This window comes from Salarias fasciatus, chromosome 5 (assembly GCF_902148845.1).
Source record: "Salarias fasciatus chromosome 5, fSalaFa1.1, whole genome shotgun sequence".
Taxonomy (NCBI): Eukaryota; Metazoa; Chordata; class Actinopteri; order Blenniiformes; family Blenniidae; genus Salarias; species Salarias fasciatus.
The window spans coordinates 628,337-648,095 of record NC_043749.1 but is presented as its reverse complement, the minus strand read 5'-3'; the positions used below and the strand labels follow the sequence as shown (position 1 = coordinate 648,095).

General features: G+C 44.1%; 2 protein-coding genes across 3 annotated transcripts; both read right to left on the bottom strand.

The window, feature by feature from the left end:
* Nucleotides 1-1,801: 1,801 nt before the first annotated feature.
* Nucleotides 1,802-10,273, bottom strand: cdc42 (cell division cycle 42). 2 transcript variants are annotated; one of them, XM_030091863.1, is made up of 6 exons: nt 10,182-10,273; nt 5,083-5,220; nt 4,830-4,902; nt 4,632-4,741; nt 4,351-4,548; nt 1,802-3,076 (listed from the first exon to the last, which is right to left on the bottom strand). In XM_030091863.1, the coding sequence occupies exons 2-6, from the start codon at nt 5,185-5,187 to the stop codon at nt 2,987-2,989; spliced, it is 576 nt and encodes a 191-aa protein (XP_029947723.1). In that variant the 5' UTR covers nt 5,188-5,220; nt 10,182-10,273; the 3' UTR covers nt 1,802-2,986. The 2 variants fall into 2 exon arrangements, with proteins under 2 accessions (XP_029947723.1, XP_029947722.1); XM_030091862.1 differs by having other exon boundaries at nt 5,083-5,223; nt 10,185-10,253.
* A 2,507-nt stretch (nt 10,274-12,780) lies between these two features.
* snrpe (small nuclear ribonucleoprotein polypeptide E) lies at nt 12,781-14,754 on the bottom strand. The gene is made up of 5 exons (XM_030092000.1): nt 14,517-14,754; nt 13,665-13,691; nt 13,512-13,574; nt 13,183-13,261; nt 12,781-12,998 (listed from the first exon to the last, which is right to left on the bottom strand). Exons 1-5 carry the CDS (start codon nt 14,568-14,570, stop codon nt 12,943-12,945), a joined length of 279 nt encoding a protein of 92 aa, XP_029947860.1. The 5' UTR covers nt 14,571-14,754; the 3' UTR covers nt 12,781-12,942.
* Between the last annotated feature and the right edge of the window lie 5,005 nt (nt 14,755-19,759).

The window sequence follows — 19,759 nt, the reverse complement described above, 5'->3', positions numbered from 1 at the left end:
CTGGCAGCGCCGCATGAGGGTGGAGGGGTGGAGGGGGGTGGGGGGGGGCGGCTCCGAGGCGCTACACCCCTCCACCCGTCCGGGCCAGATTATCCAGAACATCACCCTCATGTGAGGACATCTGTGGAGGCTGAGAGACGGAGATAGAGATCAAACCTCCGTCACAGCGGAGCGTCCAGAGACCGGGACAGGTGCTGCGCCCGTGGCTCCGCCCACATCTCATCGTAGGCTGACATGAAAGACTCGTGGAAAGGTGTAAAAACCCACCGTTCACATGAAAACACACAAAACACAGCAGTGACTCCGGTCCAGCTGGAACCGAGTCAACAGTCATGTAGCATGTAGCATGTAGCATGTAGCATGGTTCGGGGTAAGGTCCTCCTGGATTAGACTAATGAGCGCCACCCGGCGGACTCTGCTGGTATTGAACCAGCAATCTTTCTCCTCTTCTTCAGATTTAGTCAGAACAGCTCACAGTCAGCTTCATTCTTGTCATTCTGATGAGTTTTAAAGACTCTCCAAACTGCGGACGCTGCTCGCCCTCTGCTGCACCAGCTGCTGGCGTTCCTCACCGACACTGGGAACATGGCGGGTGGAATCAGGACCTGTAAGAATACGCCACGCAGCTCTGGACCCGAGAACTGAAATCCATATATCCCTATCTGACCGTCATTAGCATGGAGCTCGTGACTGATTCATTGATTGATGGGTGAGAGGTAACACTCATTGTGCTTCTAGTAACTAAAACTTTGTCCTGAAATCTTTTAAAGAAGCCAAATGATTTACAATAAAGTAAGTGATTGTCGAACAGTTAAAATATAGTCAGAACTTTAAAGTTTGACTGGTTTAATGTTGAATTCTGAGACTCACAAGCAAAAACAAGCGACCAATCATTAAATCACACTTCCTTTCCTTTCAGTGTGTGTGCTGCAGAGCACCCTGTGATCTGTGATGTTCAGGCGGACAGCGCCCCCTGCTGGCCGCACAGCAGCTTCCAGTCTCGTGCAGAGCATCACCAACACCACTTCCTAAGTATTCTGAGTCAAAGGAAGGTGAAAACAGCAGGACTGATATCTTAGGTTTCATGAAGTGCAGTTCGCTCCATGTTCCAACTTATTTTTCCCAGAAACATTTCTTGATGGCGGTGAGGTTTTAATATTTTTGGTGATATTGATCACCTTCAGTACCAGAGGCAGTAAAGCAGCCCCACTGCATGATGGTACCTCCGCCATGCTCCAGAAGGCAGACTCCGCTTCTCGTCTTCAAACCCGTGTCAAAGGAAATCCCACTTTTCCCTCAGAGTCCCCGTCTGTGAGAATCATGATCACATTTTTCAGCAATTCAAATTCAGGAGAAAAAGATAACTAAAACTTACATTTTCCATTTTTATTGTGAAAAGCTAAAGTTATGAGGCAACATGCTCTGGCTGTGAGGGCCACTCAAGCAGAGCTGAAGGGCCACATATGGTCCCCGCACCTTATGATGCCCACAAGACTCTCTCGGCTCAATAAGGTAAATAAAATCAAATGGCTAAAATCACATGAAAAAGGTAAAAAACAGCCAGAATGTTTGGCTCAAAAGAGAAAAACTATTATTAACAGCTAAAAGCTGCTTTTAAACAGAACAATTTAAACTACGGCAAAAACTCAGCAGCTGAAATCACGTGTGATACACACAGTAACTACAATCTAAGATAGTCTGTAGAAATTCCCTTCAGGAACCAGGAACCTTCTGAACATGGATTACTCTCAAACCGCATCTTTCCAGCCTTCACAATAAAAACCAACCAGACGACCAGGAGTTAAAGGCAATTAAGGTATAAGTTTAATATTTTTGAAAAGAATGCATATACAAAGAAGAAAGACTTTTAGACAAAGCATTTGGTTTTGCACCAAAACAACAACAGGTTATCGTAATTATACCGACTTTGGCGGGACGTCGACCCAACGCCAAGCCGCCAGTCAAAGGAAAACAAGAACCGACCGACCGACCAATCACGTGTCTGCTCTATCAAACAGTCTCTCTGCCACTGGAGCCAACCGGAGGTGTTCTGGGTACGAACTGGCAGGTCAGAGTTCAGATGAGTTCAGACCCCTACATGGAAAAGGAGTGAAAGTAACCTTTTTTTTAATATATTTATATATTTTTATATATATATAAAATAAAAAAACAGCACAAACAGAAATAATGAAGAAAAAAACAGATTTTGGTAAAACACCCGGAGCCTACATCATCAACATGGTGCGCCAGCTTACATTATAATTACATCTGTTAAACCTACGGTTTGAGCGGAGAGCGGGGCGGAGCGCCGGGCGGCGCCGTGTCCACGCCGCGGCCCGCCCCCGCTCGGCCCCGCCTCTTCTGCTAACACTGTTTAAGTTCCCTGCGTCTAAAAAGGCCAGATCCTGCGCTGGACCGGCCGACCCGCCCGCTGCCGGATGCCTTGCCTTCTGGGAGCCGCGCGGCGGCCTCTAGTGGTTCGATGGGACTGAATCTCTGGGGTGTGGCGAGGGTTTGGAGGAAGAGGAGGAGGAGGAGGAGGAGGAGGAGGGCGCAGGGTTGGCAAACGAAAAGACAAACAACGCTACGGTGTTAGCATCTCTCTGTGGTCGTGTCGAGAAAGGCAGAGTGAGAAAAGCAGGGCGGCTGGAGTACAAAGGAAGTTTTCACTGGTTAGAATCGAGAAGCGGATTCCCACTCTGCCCTTCCCGCAGCAGCCAGGTCGGCTTCGGACGAAGCCTCTCGTTATTGCAGAGGAATTATGGGAAACTGCCGGACGCTTTCCTCGCCGGTCGTCCCTTCACGGAGGACCGACGCCGTCAAGCAGCCTCAGCAGAGAGGGGAGGGGGCGTGGCCGGGGACAGGAGGATGTCTTTAGTGTGTGTGTGTGTGCGTGTGTGTGTGAGTGTGTACATGTACGTGTGTGTGTGTGTGTGTGTGTGTGTGTGTTTGTGTGTGTGTGTGCTCCGGAAACGGTGGGAACATCTCATAGCAGCACACATTTGCGTTTCTTCTTGGGCTCTGGCGGCTCCAGCGCGGCCAATATGGCTTCATCAAACACATTCTTTAGGCCTTTCTGTGGAAACAAACACACACAGACACACACCGTGAGGGAGCGAAGGCCACAACAACACACACTTCCAACAAGGAGTGAAATCAAACTGCAGGAAGGCCAATCAGAAAGCAGAGCAGAAGACAGCGGTGCTGCGGACGGTGAGCATCAGATCAACACATCACATGAGAGAGCAGCTGATCTGAGACCAGAGGCTGGGGAGAGGAGGAAGAGGAGGAGGAGGAGGAAGAGGAGCAGAGCCGGCTGCTGGAACAGGGGGGACCAGGACCGGGGACCAGGACCAGGAGAATCCGGACTGGGAGCCATGACACTCTGGAGGAGAGCACTGTTCTTACTGTCCGCCTGCTGAGCAGGACGGTCTATGAGCCGTGTTCATACAGTCACGGAGAAAATCCCATCATCATTACAGTTAATAAAGATGATTTTTTTTTGGTTTCCAAAAGATTGCATGATTTATCTTCTTTTATTTATTTAATAAATGTAAGAGAAGAGAAGTACCTATAGAAACACCGTTAAAAGTTCCAGATCAAAAACGAGTATTATCGAAAAATTCTTAACAATACCCATCCCGTTATGTCTGCGTCGATTTCAATCTGCTCAAATCAACAACAACTGCAGAGGCTCAAACAATGGCCACATCCTGTGGAACAAACTGCAGCACAGCCCTGGAGCTGCAGCAACACAACGCCAGAGGCCAGAGCCTGATCCAGAACCGAGAACCATCCAGAGAGGACAAGTGGAGGAACTTTAGAGAAATCAACAGCTGCAGGAGTCAGAACAGAGCAGAGCTGCTGTCAGCCGGTTAGCCGGTTAGCCGGTGAGCTGGTGAGCTGGTGAGCTGTCAGCTGGGACTGAGAAGTCATCTGAAGCAGAAGGTGTGAAGGAGGAGGAAGGAGAAAAGGAGAGCAGTGGCACAGAAAACTTCCTCTTTTCTGTGGTCTCTGGAGCCTCGAGGGAAACGAGTAAAACCTTCAACCCTCGATACCGAGAGGGGAGAGGAGGAGGAGCAGGACGACGTCTGGAGGCGTTCAGACGATGACGACAGAAGCTGAGCAGTAGGGGGAAGGAAGGAGGAGGAGGAGGAGGAGGAGGAGGAGGAAGGAGGGGAGCCGGCTGCTCCTCAGCTCCATCAACTCTATTGTTCTCTGAGAGAAGCCGAGCCCAGAGGAAAACTGTCCACAGCAGCAGCGGGACAAACTCAGTCACTTCACATGGAGTTCAGCAGCCAGAGGAGAAACATGAGCCTGAGAGTGAATCTACAGAGTGTGTGTGAGCACCTGTGTGAGGGCCGAGCACTCCACGTATTTCACAGCCTTCAGGTCTCGGGCCAGCTTCTCGGCCGTCTCCGGGGTGATGGGCTTCTGCTTGTTCTTGGCCAGCTTCTCTATAGTGGACGGGTCGTCCCGCAGGTCGATCTGCGTCCCCACCAGGAGGAAGGGCGTCTTTGGACAGTGGTGGGTGATCTCTGGAACCCACTGCACGAGCACACACAACAGTCAGCACACACCGCCACAGAAAACACACACGGCGGGCGAACAGCTGGGGGCGCCGGCGTCACCTTTTCTTTGACGTTTTCAAAGGAGGATGGAGACACGACGGAGAAGCAGACGAGGAAGACGTCCGTCTGTGGGTAACTCAAAGGTCTTAACCGGTCGTAGTCTTCCTGACCTGGACAAACACACACGAGGACATTTACCACGGGCCGGCCGGTGGTGGAGACAGCAGCTGGTGGGACTGCAGTGGCCGGAACACGTACCGGCTGTGTCAAAGAGGCCCAGAGTGTACGGCTCACCGCCGATCATTACAGTTACAGCATAGTTATCAAACACCTGCAACACAGAGCAGAAGCAGTTAGCAGCTCTGATCAGCGATTCTCCACCAGACGGCCCGCTTCACTTCAGCATTTCAACATTCTGTTATGACTTGAAAATGGGTGAGTCGGCATTTAATTCATACAGGTCGTGAAGTGTTTCCACTGGAAGTGTGAGCAGCGGGGGGAGAACACTCACCGTGGGCACATATTCAGAGGGAAACTTGTTGGTGGTGTAGGAGATGAGCAGGCAGGTTTTACCCACAGCACCGTCCCCGACTACGACACACTTTATGGTCTGCATAGCTGTCTTTTACAGTCCTCACTATTCATTCAAGATCTGGAAAACACACAGCAAACAAAACAGGAGAATATTTATTAGATGCTTCCAGGACATCATCACAAGCACCGCTAAAACTGAAAGTTGATATTTAAAGGTTATTACGGCTGTCTGACTGGGCCGCTGTACGAGGCCCCTGAACTAAAAGGTTCGTTTGACACCCCCGTTGTGGAGAATATGACTGCGTGTTATCTGTATTTATCAGAGAAACACAAGGTGAACATTTTGTGCTGAGGATCGGCCGGTTTTCTGGAGGAGACCTTGAAAAGCTCCACAGCAGCTGGCGTTTTCATTATCTGGAGAACTGGAGGCTGACCTGAATCAAATCATCAACAGCAGCCAAGCACGGAGGGAAAAAGTCATTATCTACTGGATGTTCGGGGGCTGATAACGCCGTCCTCGCTGATAGGCAATTGGATCATTGATTGAAGCACCAGGGTGGATTAAAAGCCTCCAGAGGAGGGGTTATAATTTGAGAGATTGCACTGACTCCCAGCTGGAAACTCATTTAAGGAAACAAGTGGGAAATTACACGAGCGCATTTTGTAGCTCAATGAGGAAAACGTGAAAAAAAAGAGCATCAGAAACTCATTGAAGGATATCTGTCTGACAACAATTACATGCAACTGTAGTGTGTCCTCATAATAACCAAACACAGGAGTGAGAGTCAGAGTGCTACAGATCTTAAAAACAAGGGGTAACTTCAAGTTACGATCATTAAACACTTGAACAGAAAGACACATATTAGTCAACTTCAAGCCCCCTTTTGTTCACTGTGTAAGCTACTGAGCACCTCGTCTCTGGCAGGTTCTTACACTTAAATAACTTTGTTGATAACTACAAATTTACAAACGCAGTTTGACCTAGTTATTAAGCATGAAAGGTTTTTAAAACAAAGCGTGTCCTTTGTTCCATTCCCACACTGAAACTGGCCACTCAAACCCATTTCTGACACAAGACGCACTGCAGTTTCTCCCTCCAGCTGCTCGACAACATTCAAGGTCAGAACGTACCCGGTTTCTTCCTCCATACCTGTAACACGCCTGTGTACCGCTACCTCGGAGGGACACAAATAATGGAATCATTGCATGTGGTTTAAATCTCTACGGAAAAAAATCACGTGGTGAATAAATGTCTCCCAGATAAGCGCATTAGAGGTTAATTAAAAACAAAAGAAATGCAATCATGGGATTTATTGGAAATGAGTGGTATCATCTCAGCCTGTCAACACACTCAAGTTATAATTCACAGACAAAAGATGCCAAAACATGGACAAATTCGATCCTGTAATCCTAAACAAGGGCAGAGGAAGTTACAGATGTGAGCAGTGGTTGTAACAATGACTCTGTGAGCTGCAGGTGTAACGCCGACATTCTTTAACCGATGCTGAGACAATAAGCTGACATGAGAGACAGCATTCTGTCTGTAACGTCTTGTTTCTCTTCCAGTGTGGGAGAGAGAAGCCACTGCAGAGCTCTGCAGCACTCGGTGGGGGGTGGGAGGAGGGGGGGGGGGGGGGGTTTCACAGAATGGCAGGCACCAAATGTTACCGAGTGGAAACAGTTCAACAGGCAAACAAGCTGCCAGTAACACGTCATGTGTATAAACCACATATATGAGTGGTGGATTTTTGAAAGATAATCACACAGAGACTGAAGCAGGCATAAAGTTACATGAAATGCTGTAAACTGCTTAAAAATAGGAAAGATGTAAAGATATTCCAAACATCTAGAAGGAAAAGAAACTGCCAAAAAGTCTTTGGGTACGTTTTTGAGATTTCAGCACAGCTTCCAGAATGTAATGTTTCGATATGCCTCTGCCTTAATGTATTCTGAAATATGGAACACGTGCACACCAGGACTAGACACATTCAATGGCTTTAGTCAAATCTCAGGTGAATCAATCCACCTGGAGCTGCTCGTCATTCAGCTCCTTCGACAGAATGTTTGTTGTTTACAGAAGCTACAAGACACTACACACAGAAGATCCAACTAGAAAAAAGCTGCTGTATTTAAAAGACCCTGTACAAATATTAAAAATGTTATACATTCCAAAATAGAATGGCGTCACGGCAACATTATATCGAAACGTGGTGGCCACAGCACAGAGGTCAAAAATGAAAGAAACATGGCCAAAAGTAAGTCAGCATGCTCCAATTTAAGGCCCTGCTTGCAGACGTTTCATTTTGCTTTTTTGGGCAACATTTAGAAAATGATGTCCATCTACATGAAAATTGCAGAAACACTGAAAAAGCTGAAGTTAGCATGCCAGGCCACACGTTGGCGCTGTTGGCTGTTTTTATAATGAAATAACACACACGAAGAAACATTAACAATGGCGACTATACGGACGTCTGTATGGACAGACGATGAAGAGGGCTTGTTATTCTGGTGACTCAGCTCTAAAACTACCAAGTCCCTGCAGAATACGGACCGGGAGTCAGGACACTCCGGAGGCCACCAATGTCACTGTCCATCTACTGAGCATGTGCAGAAGAAAGGCCCATTCACACCTGGCATTACCATGCATTTTAAGTGGTCAGATAGTTATCCCCAAAGGCTTCATACAAACAGTTTGCATCAGGGCTTGGCACTTGTGACCTGGTCACCTGAAACACATGTTAATAACAGGTGTGAACAGGCCCGGAATGCTCACCAGGACCGTGGTGCACGAGTGCAGTACAAGTGTTTCAGAAAATATGAATATGAAATTTTTCCTGTTTCCATCAAGATGGATTATTTTCAAAAAGTTCCACTTTCAGAACCATTTAAAAAGTTCTGTTTTCAGTGAGTCCGGGTAAAACTGTCGTGTAAAATAGACAAAAAAAAAAAAGGGCATCATAATTAAGTGCTTGTGCTGATCACATTACTCTGCATGTTCAGATATCCTGCACCCTGAAGCAAACCCAGAGAACATGAACTACATGATTTTCCAGTATGACAGCCAAAGAACAGAGACTTGACTCAAAAATGTCCATAGGGCATGGAGAAAATACTCACACACTGTCTCAGACTTAAAAAAAAAAAAAAACTAACCTAAAAACAGAGTAAGCCGATGGAAACGTGCAGCAGAGGGGTGGCTGCAGCTGCAACACTCCCAGACTTAATCCACACATTTGTGTTTGTAGGCCAGCAGGCTGTGTGGGGGCAGGCCAGCTTAAAGAGCAGCAGTGAAACCAGCCAAGGACAACAATGAAAACTTTCCCCCCTTTATAAGATCAACTTCAAGATAGTGTAACTTGTACAATTGAGTACAATCCCACAGTAACTGGCTGCAGTTTTCTTTAACTGCACAGTAAAATTTGACTAAATGAAGCACTCCAATACATTGCTGCCTATTCTACGAGACATCAAGCCCTTTCAAACTTACGATTCCTACCAACACTGTCACAAGACCCATCAATATCCTCATGATTTAAAGTTTTGTCCCACCATGCATAAAGACGTTGCAATGCGTTCAGAAAACCAACAACAACACACTAAAACATTCAGAGACAGCCACCACTGGAGTGACTGTTAGTCTGGCTACGCTCACTGAGCTGCTGTATCCAGGTGTTACGAACCGAGTGGCGTCCCAGGTAACTGGTGGAAGACTTCCTTCAGCATCCGAAGTTAAAAAAATCTAACAAATATGGAGCTACCCAGATGAAATTCACAATAAAAATTGTTGTGTTGTCCAGTTTGTGAGTCTGTATTACTGATTGGTGAAGCGAGTCAGGCTGTGATCGTGGACACTATCTGACCACAGCCCCACCCCCTTATGTCACATTTACACAGCAACAGTCTGAAAACGATATCCAGTCACATAAAAAAGGCAGAAGTGCTAAAAACAATGTAGTTTTCATGTTGGGCCACTGGTTGATGCTGTTGGTTGTTTCTATTCAACTCAAACACATGCTGCAGAGAACAACACATTATAAAGATCAAAAATTGGAAGACATGGACAGACATCCATGTAACATTGTCATCTCGGTGGACCCAACTGCATGCACTGCAGCAGTGTTTCCACTGTCAGAACGCAGACAGAGACACATAGAAACAATGTCAATGTTCTAAGAGTTCTACGTTGGAACGCTTTTAGAAACTGTCACGTTTTCATGTAAACAGATCTCCAAAAAAAATAAAAAATTTAAAAAAATTGCATTTTCACTTGAAATATTGCTGTGGGCCAAGTTATTCCCGAGGTGTGAGTCCAGGTCTGTCTCCGTTTGCCCTGGAAAGGACTGGAGACCTGTTCAGGTGTACCCTGAATAGTGTGATTAGCTCCTGCACAGGACCAAGTGGTGTAGAAGATGGCTGGAAGGATGGATGGATGGAAGGAAGGAAGGAAGGATGGAAGGATGGATGGTTACCAGCAGCAACAAGGGACGCCAGAGGAAGTCGGTCACCAGTTCACAGGGAAGCCAGTTAATCCGAAGGACCGGCCACATCCTCGGCCTCAATCTGGCCTGATTTCCTCCCGATTGCTCCCATCATAAACCCAAAAGACGTCTATCCTATGCTTCAATCAAACTACTGAATCCACCCTATACAGTTAAAAAAAATATGACAAGAAAAATACTACAGAACGGAATAAGTAGGACCGGATGGCTCGCTACGCCTCATTATCCTACTCGTCTGCGCGAGCCGCTAGCTAGTAAATAGTTAAATCCCCGGCTGCTGTGGGAGCTTTGCTTGACCAAAAGTGCAGCTGGCATTTTGAAAACCCCACCGACAGTTTGTTAAAGGTTTATTTAGCGGGTTTCCTCCCTCGCCGGCTCAGTGTCATCCAGTCCTCTCTCATTAGCTAGTGCGCTAACGGAGAGAGCCAGACACAGCGGATGCTTTTGCGGAATGACACATCTACGCCGGAAAACGCCATCCAGTTTCCACGCGTGTAGATTACGGATAGCATTGCCCATGTTTAAAGTAAAAACATCGGCCCATAGCCCAATAAAAACATAAATATACATTTTTTCGTACCTTTTTTTCTCTGTTTGTGTCTTTACGCCGGGCGTTGGCAGCTCCGCGCTAAGGGGCTTCCCAGTCAACGAAACAGGGACAAGACGCGTTACGTGGTAAGGCACGACGTCATCACGTAAACCAAGTTCCGTCCCCTCGTATCATGGATATATACAAATAGACACAAATGCCAATAAAAGACTTGACATAAATGAATAACAGTAGACACATCAATCTTTATAAGTACACACAAATACATAGACGAGTACATTTATAAAGCCATAAAGACACAAACTTATGAGAGTAGACTCAGTAGATACATAAACTGTATAAAGTAGACACAGAAAGACAGAAGAGTAGATATATGAAGTTATAAAGTAGTCATAGTCATATATATAAAAGCAGCAAAAGGCTACTAAAGAAATGCATGTACTGATGGAGAGGATGATCCACTATAAATCAATCTACTTAAATATTTCTATATGGTAAATCACTACGTCATCACGTTGATCAATTTCCTTACGTTTGGTCTACTTGATTGCTTATTATACATTGTTGATGTAGTTATAATTGCTTCGAAATTGGGATTCAGACACACACTTAAATTCATATTTCATGCAATATTTGGTTGGATGATTAAATTTTTACAATTTGATTTTAGCTTTAATATGATAAAAATGTGTTTTTTTATGTTTCTTTGTGAATGCATTTCGACAGAAACATATATATACAAATACATTTGTTACTGGGATACTAGAAAAAGTACCACAAGGAAGAGGTTCGGTCTGTTATCCTGGTTATTTTTTCCTCACGCTACTACACGGTGGGGGTCGTTTGACCTACATACGCCTGGTGCATTACCTCTGCCTGCCACTAGGGGTCAGTACAGCCCATTGACCCAAAAACACAGAGACCTGCAAACAGGCTGATGGAGGCTTTCTCCAAGAGTGAAACCGTTTATTGAAAAACCAAAATAATACTAATACTAATACTAATACTAATACTAATACTAATACTAATAAAATCACAAGCTAGATAGAAATGGAGTCATATTGATTAATTCCAGATACGATGACTTCATTCCAAACTTTGCAGGTCCATGTTTCAAGAAAGCCCTCTGGAAAACAGAAGATGAAGCAGGGAGACGTCCAAGAGGAGGCAAGTGATGCATGAACCGAGACAAAAAGTGTCTTTCATCTGTGTGAAGTTTCATGTTTCCCTGATGTTTTGGGATGAGAAGGAAGACAAACGGGGGATCTGAGAGTGGGTCATGACTTTAACACATCAACTCTAGGCTGTATAGAGGGTTGGGAGGGTTACTTTGGAAATGTAATCTGTTAAAAATTCAAAAAACCTGCTGAAAGTACTCTAAAAATTAAGTAAAATTACCTGTTTACTTTTGGAATAATTCAGTAGCAAATTACAGTGAAGGAATCTGTCACTTGTATTCCTATGAAGAAAACTTTTAGTTGAACAGATCCTGAAAACTCAAAGTATTTTTAAATCAGGTATTACTATATTGAACCAAAAACGGAAAAACAAACATTAAAACCGATAAACTGGATATAGATCGCACACCACAGGTGAGGCTTTATTGATTTCATTTTGTTGCTTAAAGATTTTTCTTTGTTGGTTGCTTTTATTGCTGGTATGCTGCAGTGACATTCTCCCAGTGTTTAGTGGAAGATGATTTCATCCGGATGTAGATTTCAGTAAAATGAAGAAGAGGTTTGAGCCACTGCAGACACCTCAGCTGATGTGGAACCAGTGCATCTGTTTGTTGTCTTGATGGCTTTAACAATTCATGTATTGCTGACTTGTATTTTTTTTTTTGTGCTTTTTGAATTGTTCTATTCTTGAAACTTCCCCCGTTCATTGATTTCTTAAAGAAAACATAAAATTCTAGTTTTCTTTTCAACCATCAACATAATTAACTCAAGATACTTTGTTCAACATTCTAATCTTAATACAGTCTATGCTTCACTGTGAGCTTGAGTACTGTTGCTGAGTGAAATTCCACTTTGATTTAATTCCACCTGATGTCACTGTATCTGCAGGATGGAGTACATATGAACTGTACAAAGCCAAAGAATCGTCCCTACATATTTCATGTGGTGCACATGCTGTGAAAACACAAACTTTTACTGAAACAAAGACATAAATGAAGCATTTTCAGTATGTTAACTGAACCTCTGAAGTTTTTCTACCAGATTCAATGAAAAATTAACAAAACACTGTTCCATTTTGGAAATGACAGGATTTAAGCTGTTTCTAATCTGGCAGCTTTAACTCCCTGTTTGATCTTTTCCACAGGACTTCATGTAGCTTCTGAATAAACATGCCATGGCCCAACATGCCAACGACATCATTTTCACAGTTTCTGTTTTAGTGTAAAGGCAGATTGTTTTATTTCTTCCAATTGAAACCTCATGTCTAAGAGGATAACATATTCTACAGATTAACACCCGTTAACCAAAAGCTGTTAGATAGGATTGAGAGCAGAAAGTGGCTGCTTTGAAAGATGTAAAGTAGAAAACGTCACAGCTTGTTCACCATATAATTCTACCTGTTCCTTCACTGTTAATCTGACAGGAAACTTTAAAGAAAAAAGGCACGCTTAAGAAAAAAAAAACAATAGGTTTATTGTCAAAATACAAGCAGATGATAAAAAGAAACACTCATATGATCCATGTCATACAAACACAAAGAGACTACTGTGGGAGGAGGACGTCATTCTCTGCAGGAAAGCTGAGGCGCACGCGTGTGTGAGTGTGTGTTTTCAGTTGGAGACACTCTGCAGCAGAGTGATGTTGTCTCCTTTCAGCATGATCCTCCCTGAAACAGAGAAGCCGTGAAGATGAGACAACATGGTCGTCCACATCAACAGTCCAAACAGGCTCCATCCTCTACATCAGGGGTCCAGCAGCATGGGGCTGAACTGAAACATGATGGGCACTCCCCGATCGGAGACTTCACATTTCCACCTAACTCAGTCAGTCACCTAATTGAGTCATCTCACCCAGAGGCTTTCTGTTCTTCGTCTTCATGTGGACTTCCTCGGCGTCGTCTAGAACCAGATTCATGTACTCATCGAAGCCCTGCAACACCATTTCACACACCAGTCAGCTAATAGCAAACTGACCGACATTTTGAGCATATCCAAAACACAGATCAGTCCAACTTACCCCGAACTGCTCCATTTATTTCATATAGTTCATAAGTATGCATTAAAAAATCCAACCACTTCATTTATTCATTCGTGACTGTATTGATCTGAACTAGGAAGCAGTAAGAACCTTCATCAACATTCAGCCACTCAGTGTGTACATGAAGTTCTGAGACACTCACAATGATGCAGCCCTCTATCCGCATGTTCACCTGCTCGTATAGCCACACCTGGATCCGTGAGCGCTGGGAAACAAGAGCAAAGCTTGTTATCCTCACATGTCAGCGCTATAAAAACACAAAATGCATCTCGGCACAAAAAACAGAGGTACTCACGTTTTGAAGATACCGAAAAATGAGGTTCTGGCAGAGAGAGTGAAGGAAACCCAACAATCCAACAGACAGGTTTACAGTAAAACAATGACTGAGAGGCTGGGGACGGGATTGCAAATCTAAATCTGGAGAATGGGTAAATTATTTCTCCTCTGTTCACAAAGGAGGGAATTCACAGTGAGTTACAAGTAAATACATTATATCAACGCGATTAAGAATGACAAATAGCAGATTTAATAGGGCACGGGTAGTAAAATAAGTAAAATCATTTATTTATTGGAAAATCCGAGTAGAAAATATAAGTATCTGCTAGGAATACTTAAAATAGTATAAAGTGTAGCTTGAATTGATAAAAGAAACATTAAGCCACTGGTGTTGCTCCACCTGCTTCAGCTCAAGGTCCCATGTTTCGAATAAATCGGTTTCCCGGTTAACTGGTGCCCAATCTCCTTCAACATTCTTGGCTGCCGCTGGGAGCCTTTAAAACTTCGACCAAAATTGGTATTCAGTTTCGTTTACACTAAGGTTTTGAAGTGTTTTGGGGTTTTGTGAATCGTATTTTAAGATCTGCTGTTACAAGCAACAACAGAAACTGAAGAAAATCACCAGCTAACACGGGAAGCGATGAATCCGAAACACCGGCAAGCCGCAGCTCCGAATAGTCTTGGTTCCTCAGAAGTTTGTGCATTCTTGATTGTGGTCAAACCCCTGGATTATGGTTACACTTCCAAAAACAAATCAATAAAATCATATTTAAACGGAAAGTTAGCCGAACCGCAAAGTAGCTCAGATGTTAGCTTAGCCTAGCCGCTAATTGAAACGCGCGTGAAGTTGCGATTCACAATGAAAGGATACAATGGGCTGCACCATAACCTTCTGCACCTTCTGCCCCTGTCCTCGGTACGCCATTGCTGCAGTATTCCACCAGCGAGAGCGATTCGGAGAGGAATTAGCTCCTTTTTCTCACAATGAGAGAATGAAACGATCACGTTGATGTTGCGCTTCAATGGCGGGCTCACTTCCGGGTGTTAGCACGTTCCGGTTCCGATTGTTTTAACACATTGCCCCCTGCAGGCAGGAGGTCTTCATCGCACTCTTCATCCCAAAGACACCCGAGAACCTGAGTGAAATTCATCATCGTTTCCCCAAATACTGTATAATAGAATGTAAAATACAATAAGATGGCAAATATCTAATGAGACAGACTAAATGTTAAATAAATAAATATCAAATAGACTAAATGACCATCAGGGGAAAACAGTTCTGAATCTGTGCTTTAGATTAATAAAAAGTGTATTTTTAATGTACATTGAACCATTCATTGATCTTTTGATCGAATGAGGAGTAAGATAAACTGAAATGCAAAGAATCAACAGGAGAATACAAAAGGCATATAAGTTTGAACAAAAGTGTTTTTTTATTTAAATGTCAACACAAAAGACAAAAATTTTAGGGTAGTGTTGAAATATAATTTCAAAAACATTTAATACAAAGTCAAAATGTGGAGATAAGTCATAACTGATGGAATGGAAATACAAGAAAAACAAATTTATGAAAGCAGGATTAAAATGTTTGTCAAATGTTGTCCAAAACATTGGAAGATGCATTTTTGAGATATTTGTGTCTTTATTCAAGCAATTTTAACTTTCTTACCAGTACAGAAATGACATCTTCCATCCATTTATCCATCCATTTATCCATCTATTTCAACCGCTCATCTGGGGCTGGGTCACGTGGGCAGCAGTCTAACCAGGGACGACTTCTCTGTCTCCAGACTCTTCCTCCAAGTCTTCCTGGAGGATCCCAAGGCGTTCCCAGGCCAGCCCAGAGACAATGTGGAGGAGCAGCGGCTCTACTCCGAGCTCCTCCCTGGTGACTGAGCTCCTCACCCTATCTCTAAGAGAGCACCCAGCCCATGATAGGTGAGGGTAGGAGTGAGGATTGAACGATACAACGACTGCATCACTGCAGCCGCTGCATCGATCCACCTGTCAATCTCACCTCCATCCGTCCCCCACTCGTGAAGAAGACCCCAAGATACTTTAACTCCTCACTTGGGCCAGAGTCTCTCCACCGACCTGGAGGGGCCAGGCCACCTTCTTCTGGTCGAGGACCATGGCCTCGGATTTGGAGGTGCTGATCCTCATCCCTGTCGCTTCACACTCGGCTGCGAACCGCCCCAGTGCATGATGGCCCAGGTTTGATGAAGCCAATGGGACAGCATCGTCATCATCCTCCTCTACAGTAACCTGGAGGAGACTTTCCCAGGGAGGCTGAGGAGTGTGATCCCCCTGTAGTTGGAGCACACCCTTTGGTCCCCCTTTTTAAAAAGGGGAACCACCGGCCCAGTCTGCAATCCAGTTGTTATGGCAAAATTAATACAATAAATATGTGACAAATGAGAAAAAAAAATCCAAAAGTCAGACTGAATGGAATGAATTGAGAAAAGGCAACATTTTCACATCTCTCTTCACATCTTTTGACAGTAGTGGTGCACTATTCTTTAAAAAGACTGAAAATCCGAAACACTTAAAAAAAAATTGGTTCTGGAAATGTGTTTTAGGAGCAGAACTTTGTCAAGTTCCTCTGAAAACTGCTTTTTGAAACAATACAATTTGAACTATGAACATAATTTTTCCTCTTCAATGAAGCTCTAATTCGTATTCTTTCATTAAAAAAAAAAAAAAAAAAACTTCTACAAGAAAATGAGATTATTTCCTGAAGTTCTCGTTGATGAGAAGTCAATGCCTGATAGAGCCACCAGAGGGCGCCACCAGGTCAGAAATGGTAGCAGCATCTGTAACACAGAAATCCCATTGAATCTGAGAACCAAACATGACTGGAACCACTTGAGTGGCTGCAGAAGTTTCTGGCCAAATCTTAGAAGCAATTCTGTTTATTTTCAAGGATTGAATGAACTCAAAGAAGTGATGAATTATGATATTAATAAGCTGACATTTTGATAAGCTGCTTTCAGGGCTGTTGAGACAAGTTAGGCTTCATATTATCACTGTCAAAAGTTGAAGCATAGTTGATTTGCAAAATATCATAAAAGTATGTTGGGATAAAATCGATCAATGAAATCAACTGAGATGTTTGCTATGTTAGCTGTTTCAGCCATGTTAGCCGTTTTAGCTCCTTTTCTTTAGCCGGTTGTAGGCGCTGTGCCGCTGCACATCCACACCACGGCCGCGGAGAATATCAGTCCCTCTGCACCATAACAGCGTTTGCCTTCAGAGTGTCGTGACTCCGGATCAAACGATGATTTCTCACTTGAAGCGCCGTGTAAACGGGGCCTCGACACACATTCTCAGAGGAATCGGATCGATTTCCCATCACCCCCCGCTCAAGCGTCCTTCCTAAACGAGGAATCGCTGCTCCAGGTTGTTTCCACTCTCAGTTTTAACACATTTTCATGAGCGAATGTAGTAAATTGCAGGAGATTTTCCCGGGCAGGTGTTCAGCAGCCTGTCAGACGACGGAGCCGAGCCTCTCCGCCGGCGAGCCGACCTTCACCTCTGACTCCCGCCACACAATGGGCTAAAAGGTGCCTTTGTCCCGCCGCACAATGAGCCATTTCTCCATCGCAAATGGACTTTTGATTGAAGGCGAGGAGGTTTTTTTGAAGAGCAGAATACACGTTAATCAAGCGATGGCACCGTTAATAACACACATGGGCCGCACCTCTGAACCGCTCTTCTCTCTGTAAGAAGTGCCTCCTTTCACTGGCTGATAACCCGAACGCTCCCCCGGCGGCAAATCATCGGCTCAAAGGCCCGTCAGAACATCTCTATGGTATTAAGCTGAGGTATTTCAGCGGAGATGGAAATGTAAGAAACTGAAACAAAACAGAGTCAAGGTGAAGTAGGAGGGTTGGAGCTGAGATGGAGGAGAGAACCCGTCGACTGTTCAACAGCTAGAATGAGAATATTGTCCTCTTTATGTGGAGGCAATTAAGCCAACGGTTAACTTGTGTTTCTGCTGTCATCAGTGTAAAGTCTACATCTTTCCTATTTTATATCCTCGCAGTGAAAAGCTTGAAGGTATGTTCAGAGTCGATAAGCTAAACTAGCATGAGTGAGATGAAATGACCGAGGAGAGCTAGCTAACCCAGGATATACTAACCTGCTTTCACATAGCGAGGATAGGAAGAGCTGATTTTAAATTGAGCGGCTAACTGAAAGAGTTATTTATCAAAATGTGAGGCTCTCTGTGCCGTCTGTCGTCTGACAGCAGGACTGCAGTTTGCATCTATTCGCAGGTTAGATTTGTGCGAGCATCGTCCAGCCAGCGCCCAACAGTGGATCTGCTAAATTAGCATAAGAAATCTCAGCTAACCTACCCTAACAAAACTTCTTCTCACCTCAGCTAACCTTAACGCAGTGTGACAAAACGACGCCTCACCTGACCTGACATTAGTTAACTTAAATTAGGTTACCAACAAGAAGCCTGACCTCAGAACGGCTGACCAATCACTGCCTCGACCAGTGAGACAGAAACCGCCACTCTTCACATTCCAACAGCGCCATATTTAATGTACTGATGATAAACACACGGTGTTCCTGCATATGAACCTTTGTTTATAATAATGCAGCAGTTTTGGGACTGAATGAGAGTTTATAACCTTTAACAATCAGAAATATATCCCAATTAGACCTACTGTTATTAACAGTATTATGTTATTAACTCACCAAAATCGTTCATATAGGGATTAAGAGTCTATTTATCAATATATGTACGATTTTGGTGAGCTTTACGTATTTTCGTGTGGATAAGGAACAGGCGGTAATGTTGAGATTTTAAAAAGTGTTATACTGAACTTGGCCATTAAAACCAGACATGAAGCTGTGTTACCAGGCTGAACCTCAAGAGGGTGCTGTGCAATATGAAACCATCTGCAGATCTGGTCTTGCAGCTGTTCTGCTGATCTGGACCATCACATACTGTTCACACATGCTGCAGTTTTCACGCCAGACTGTAAATCAGGCTGTTCGCCTAATGCGAGTTCAGAAGCCGCACACGGCCCAGTGTCATCTTCAGTGGTAAACCAGCACCAGAATAACCTTTAAATTCAAACTTTAAAGTTTTTCTTTGTTGTGGCAGAGTCTATGTGATGAAAATGTCAAAATGTTTCGAAATGTGATCGTATTGTACCGTTTGAAGGACACAAAATGCAGTGAAACGTTCCAAAAAGCTTCTCCAGATGTTGCATTATGCCTGTGCTGTGTCCGTTATTCTTAAGGAAAATCTTTTTTTCCCTTTTTGTTTTTCTATGTTGAGCATTTGCTTGGTGATTTGAGGGCCTGGATTGGATCCTGTTGCGCCCTGCTTTGGTCCACAGCCCTCATGTTTGACATCCCTGATGTTGTGGTTTCCGTACTTTATGATTTAATTAGGTTATTACCACAGAAATAGATATATAGGTACACATTTTTTTTAATTATCTAAATTAATAATATTCTGTCATTACATTACAGTCTGTGTCATTCTTTATTATTTTAACCTTTATCCACCCAGTTTGGTCTTGAAGCGAGTTTCCAAATGAGGATTATGGTTCCCTCATGACTGCGAAACAGACTTTGACAAAACAATCCGGCGAATGAAGTTTTCTGATCAAATGAAATGAAGAGCATCATCTCAGTGTTACAAAATTTCAAATTTCTTCATAACATCTGTGGTGAATATTGTGTAATTCTGCATTTTCCAACCAGCACATCATTTCTTGCACATGTTGCTTAAGAGTCGGAGCATTTTCTAAAAATTCTTTCAAAAACCAGCTGCATTTTCAGAGAGTGGGCATTGTCGTCAGGTAAACCGGCGCTCCAGACGCGGCAGGGTTTTCCAGTAGTGGTGTAAACGGGGCCTCAGGAAGTCTTGAGGCAGATGCTCGGTGACAATCAGCCTGCGTCTGACCATAACTGGCGAAGCCGTTCCCCCGATATTTATAGACGGGATTATAAAAAGCAGGATTGGCCATTTCTCTGAGACGCGCAATCTACCTGTAACATGATGAGCTGAGTCAGGGAGGCCAGCCTTGAGTGTGCAGTTAACAATAGTATTAATAACATGCGGCGCAGGCCCGCGGCCCCCCCCCCCCC

Bases quoted from the DNA above. Each gene is read 5' to 3' on its own strand.
- cdc42 (XM_030091863.1), bottom strand. From the start codon at position 5,187: ATGCAGACCATAAAGTGTGTCGTAGTCGGGGACGGTGCTGTGGGTAAA. The intron at 4,549-4,631 runs GTGACGCCGGCG...GTGCTCGTGCAG, and splicing joins TTGAAAACGTCAAAGAAAAG to TGGGTTCCAGAGATCACCCA. The intron at 3,077-4,350 runs GTGCTCACACAC...TTGTTTCCACAG, and splicing joins AGTGCTCGGCCCTCACACAG to AAAGGCCTAAAGAATGTGTT.
- snrpe (XM_030092000.1), bottom strand. From the start codon at position 14,570: ATGGCGTACCGAGGACAGGGGCAGAAGGTGCAGAAGGTTATGGTGCAG. The intron at 13,692-14,516 runs GTATCCTTTCAT...TCTCTCTGCCAG, and splicing joins AGGTTATGGTGCAGCCCATT to AACCTCATTTTTCGGTATCT. The intron at 13,575-13,664 runs GTGAGTACCTCT...CTTGTTTCCCAG, and splicing joins TTTTTCGGTATCTTCAAAAC to CGCTCACGGATCCAGGTGTG.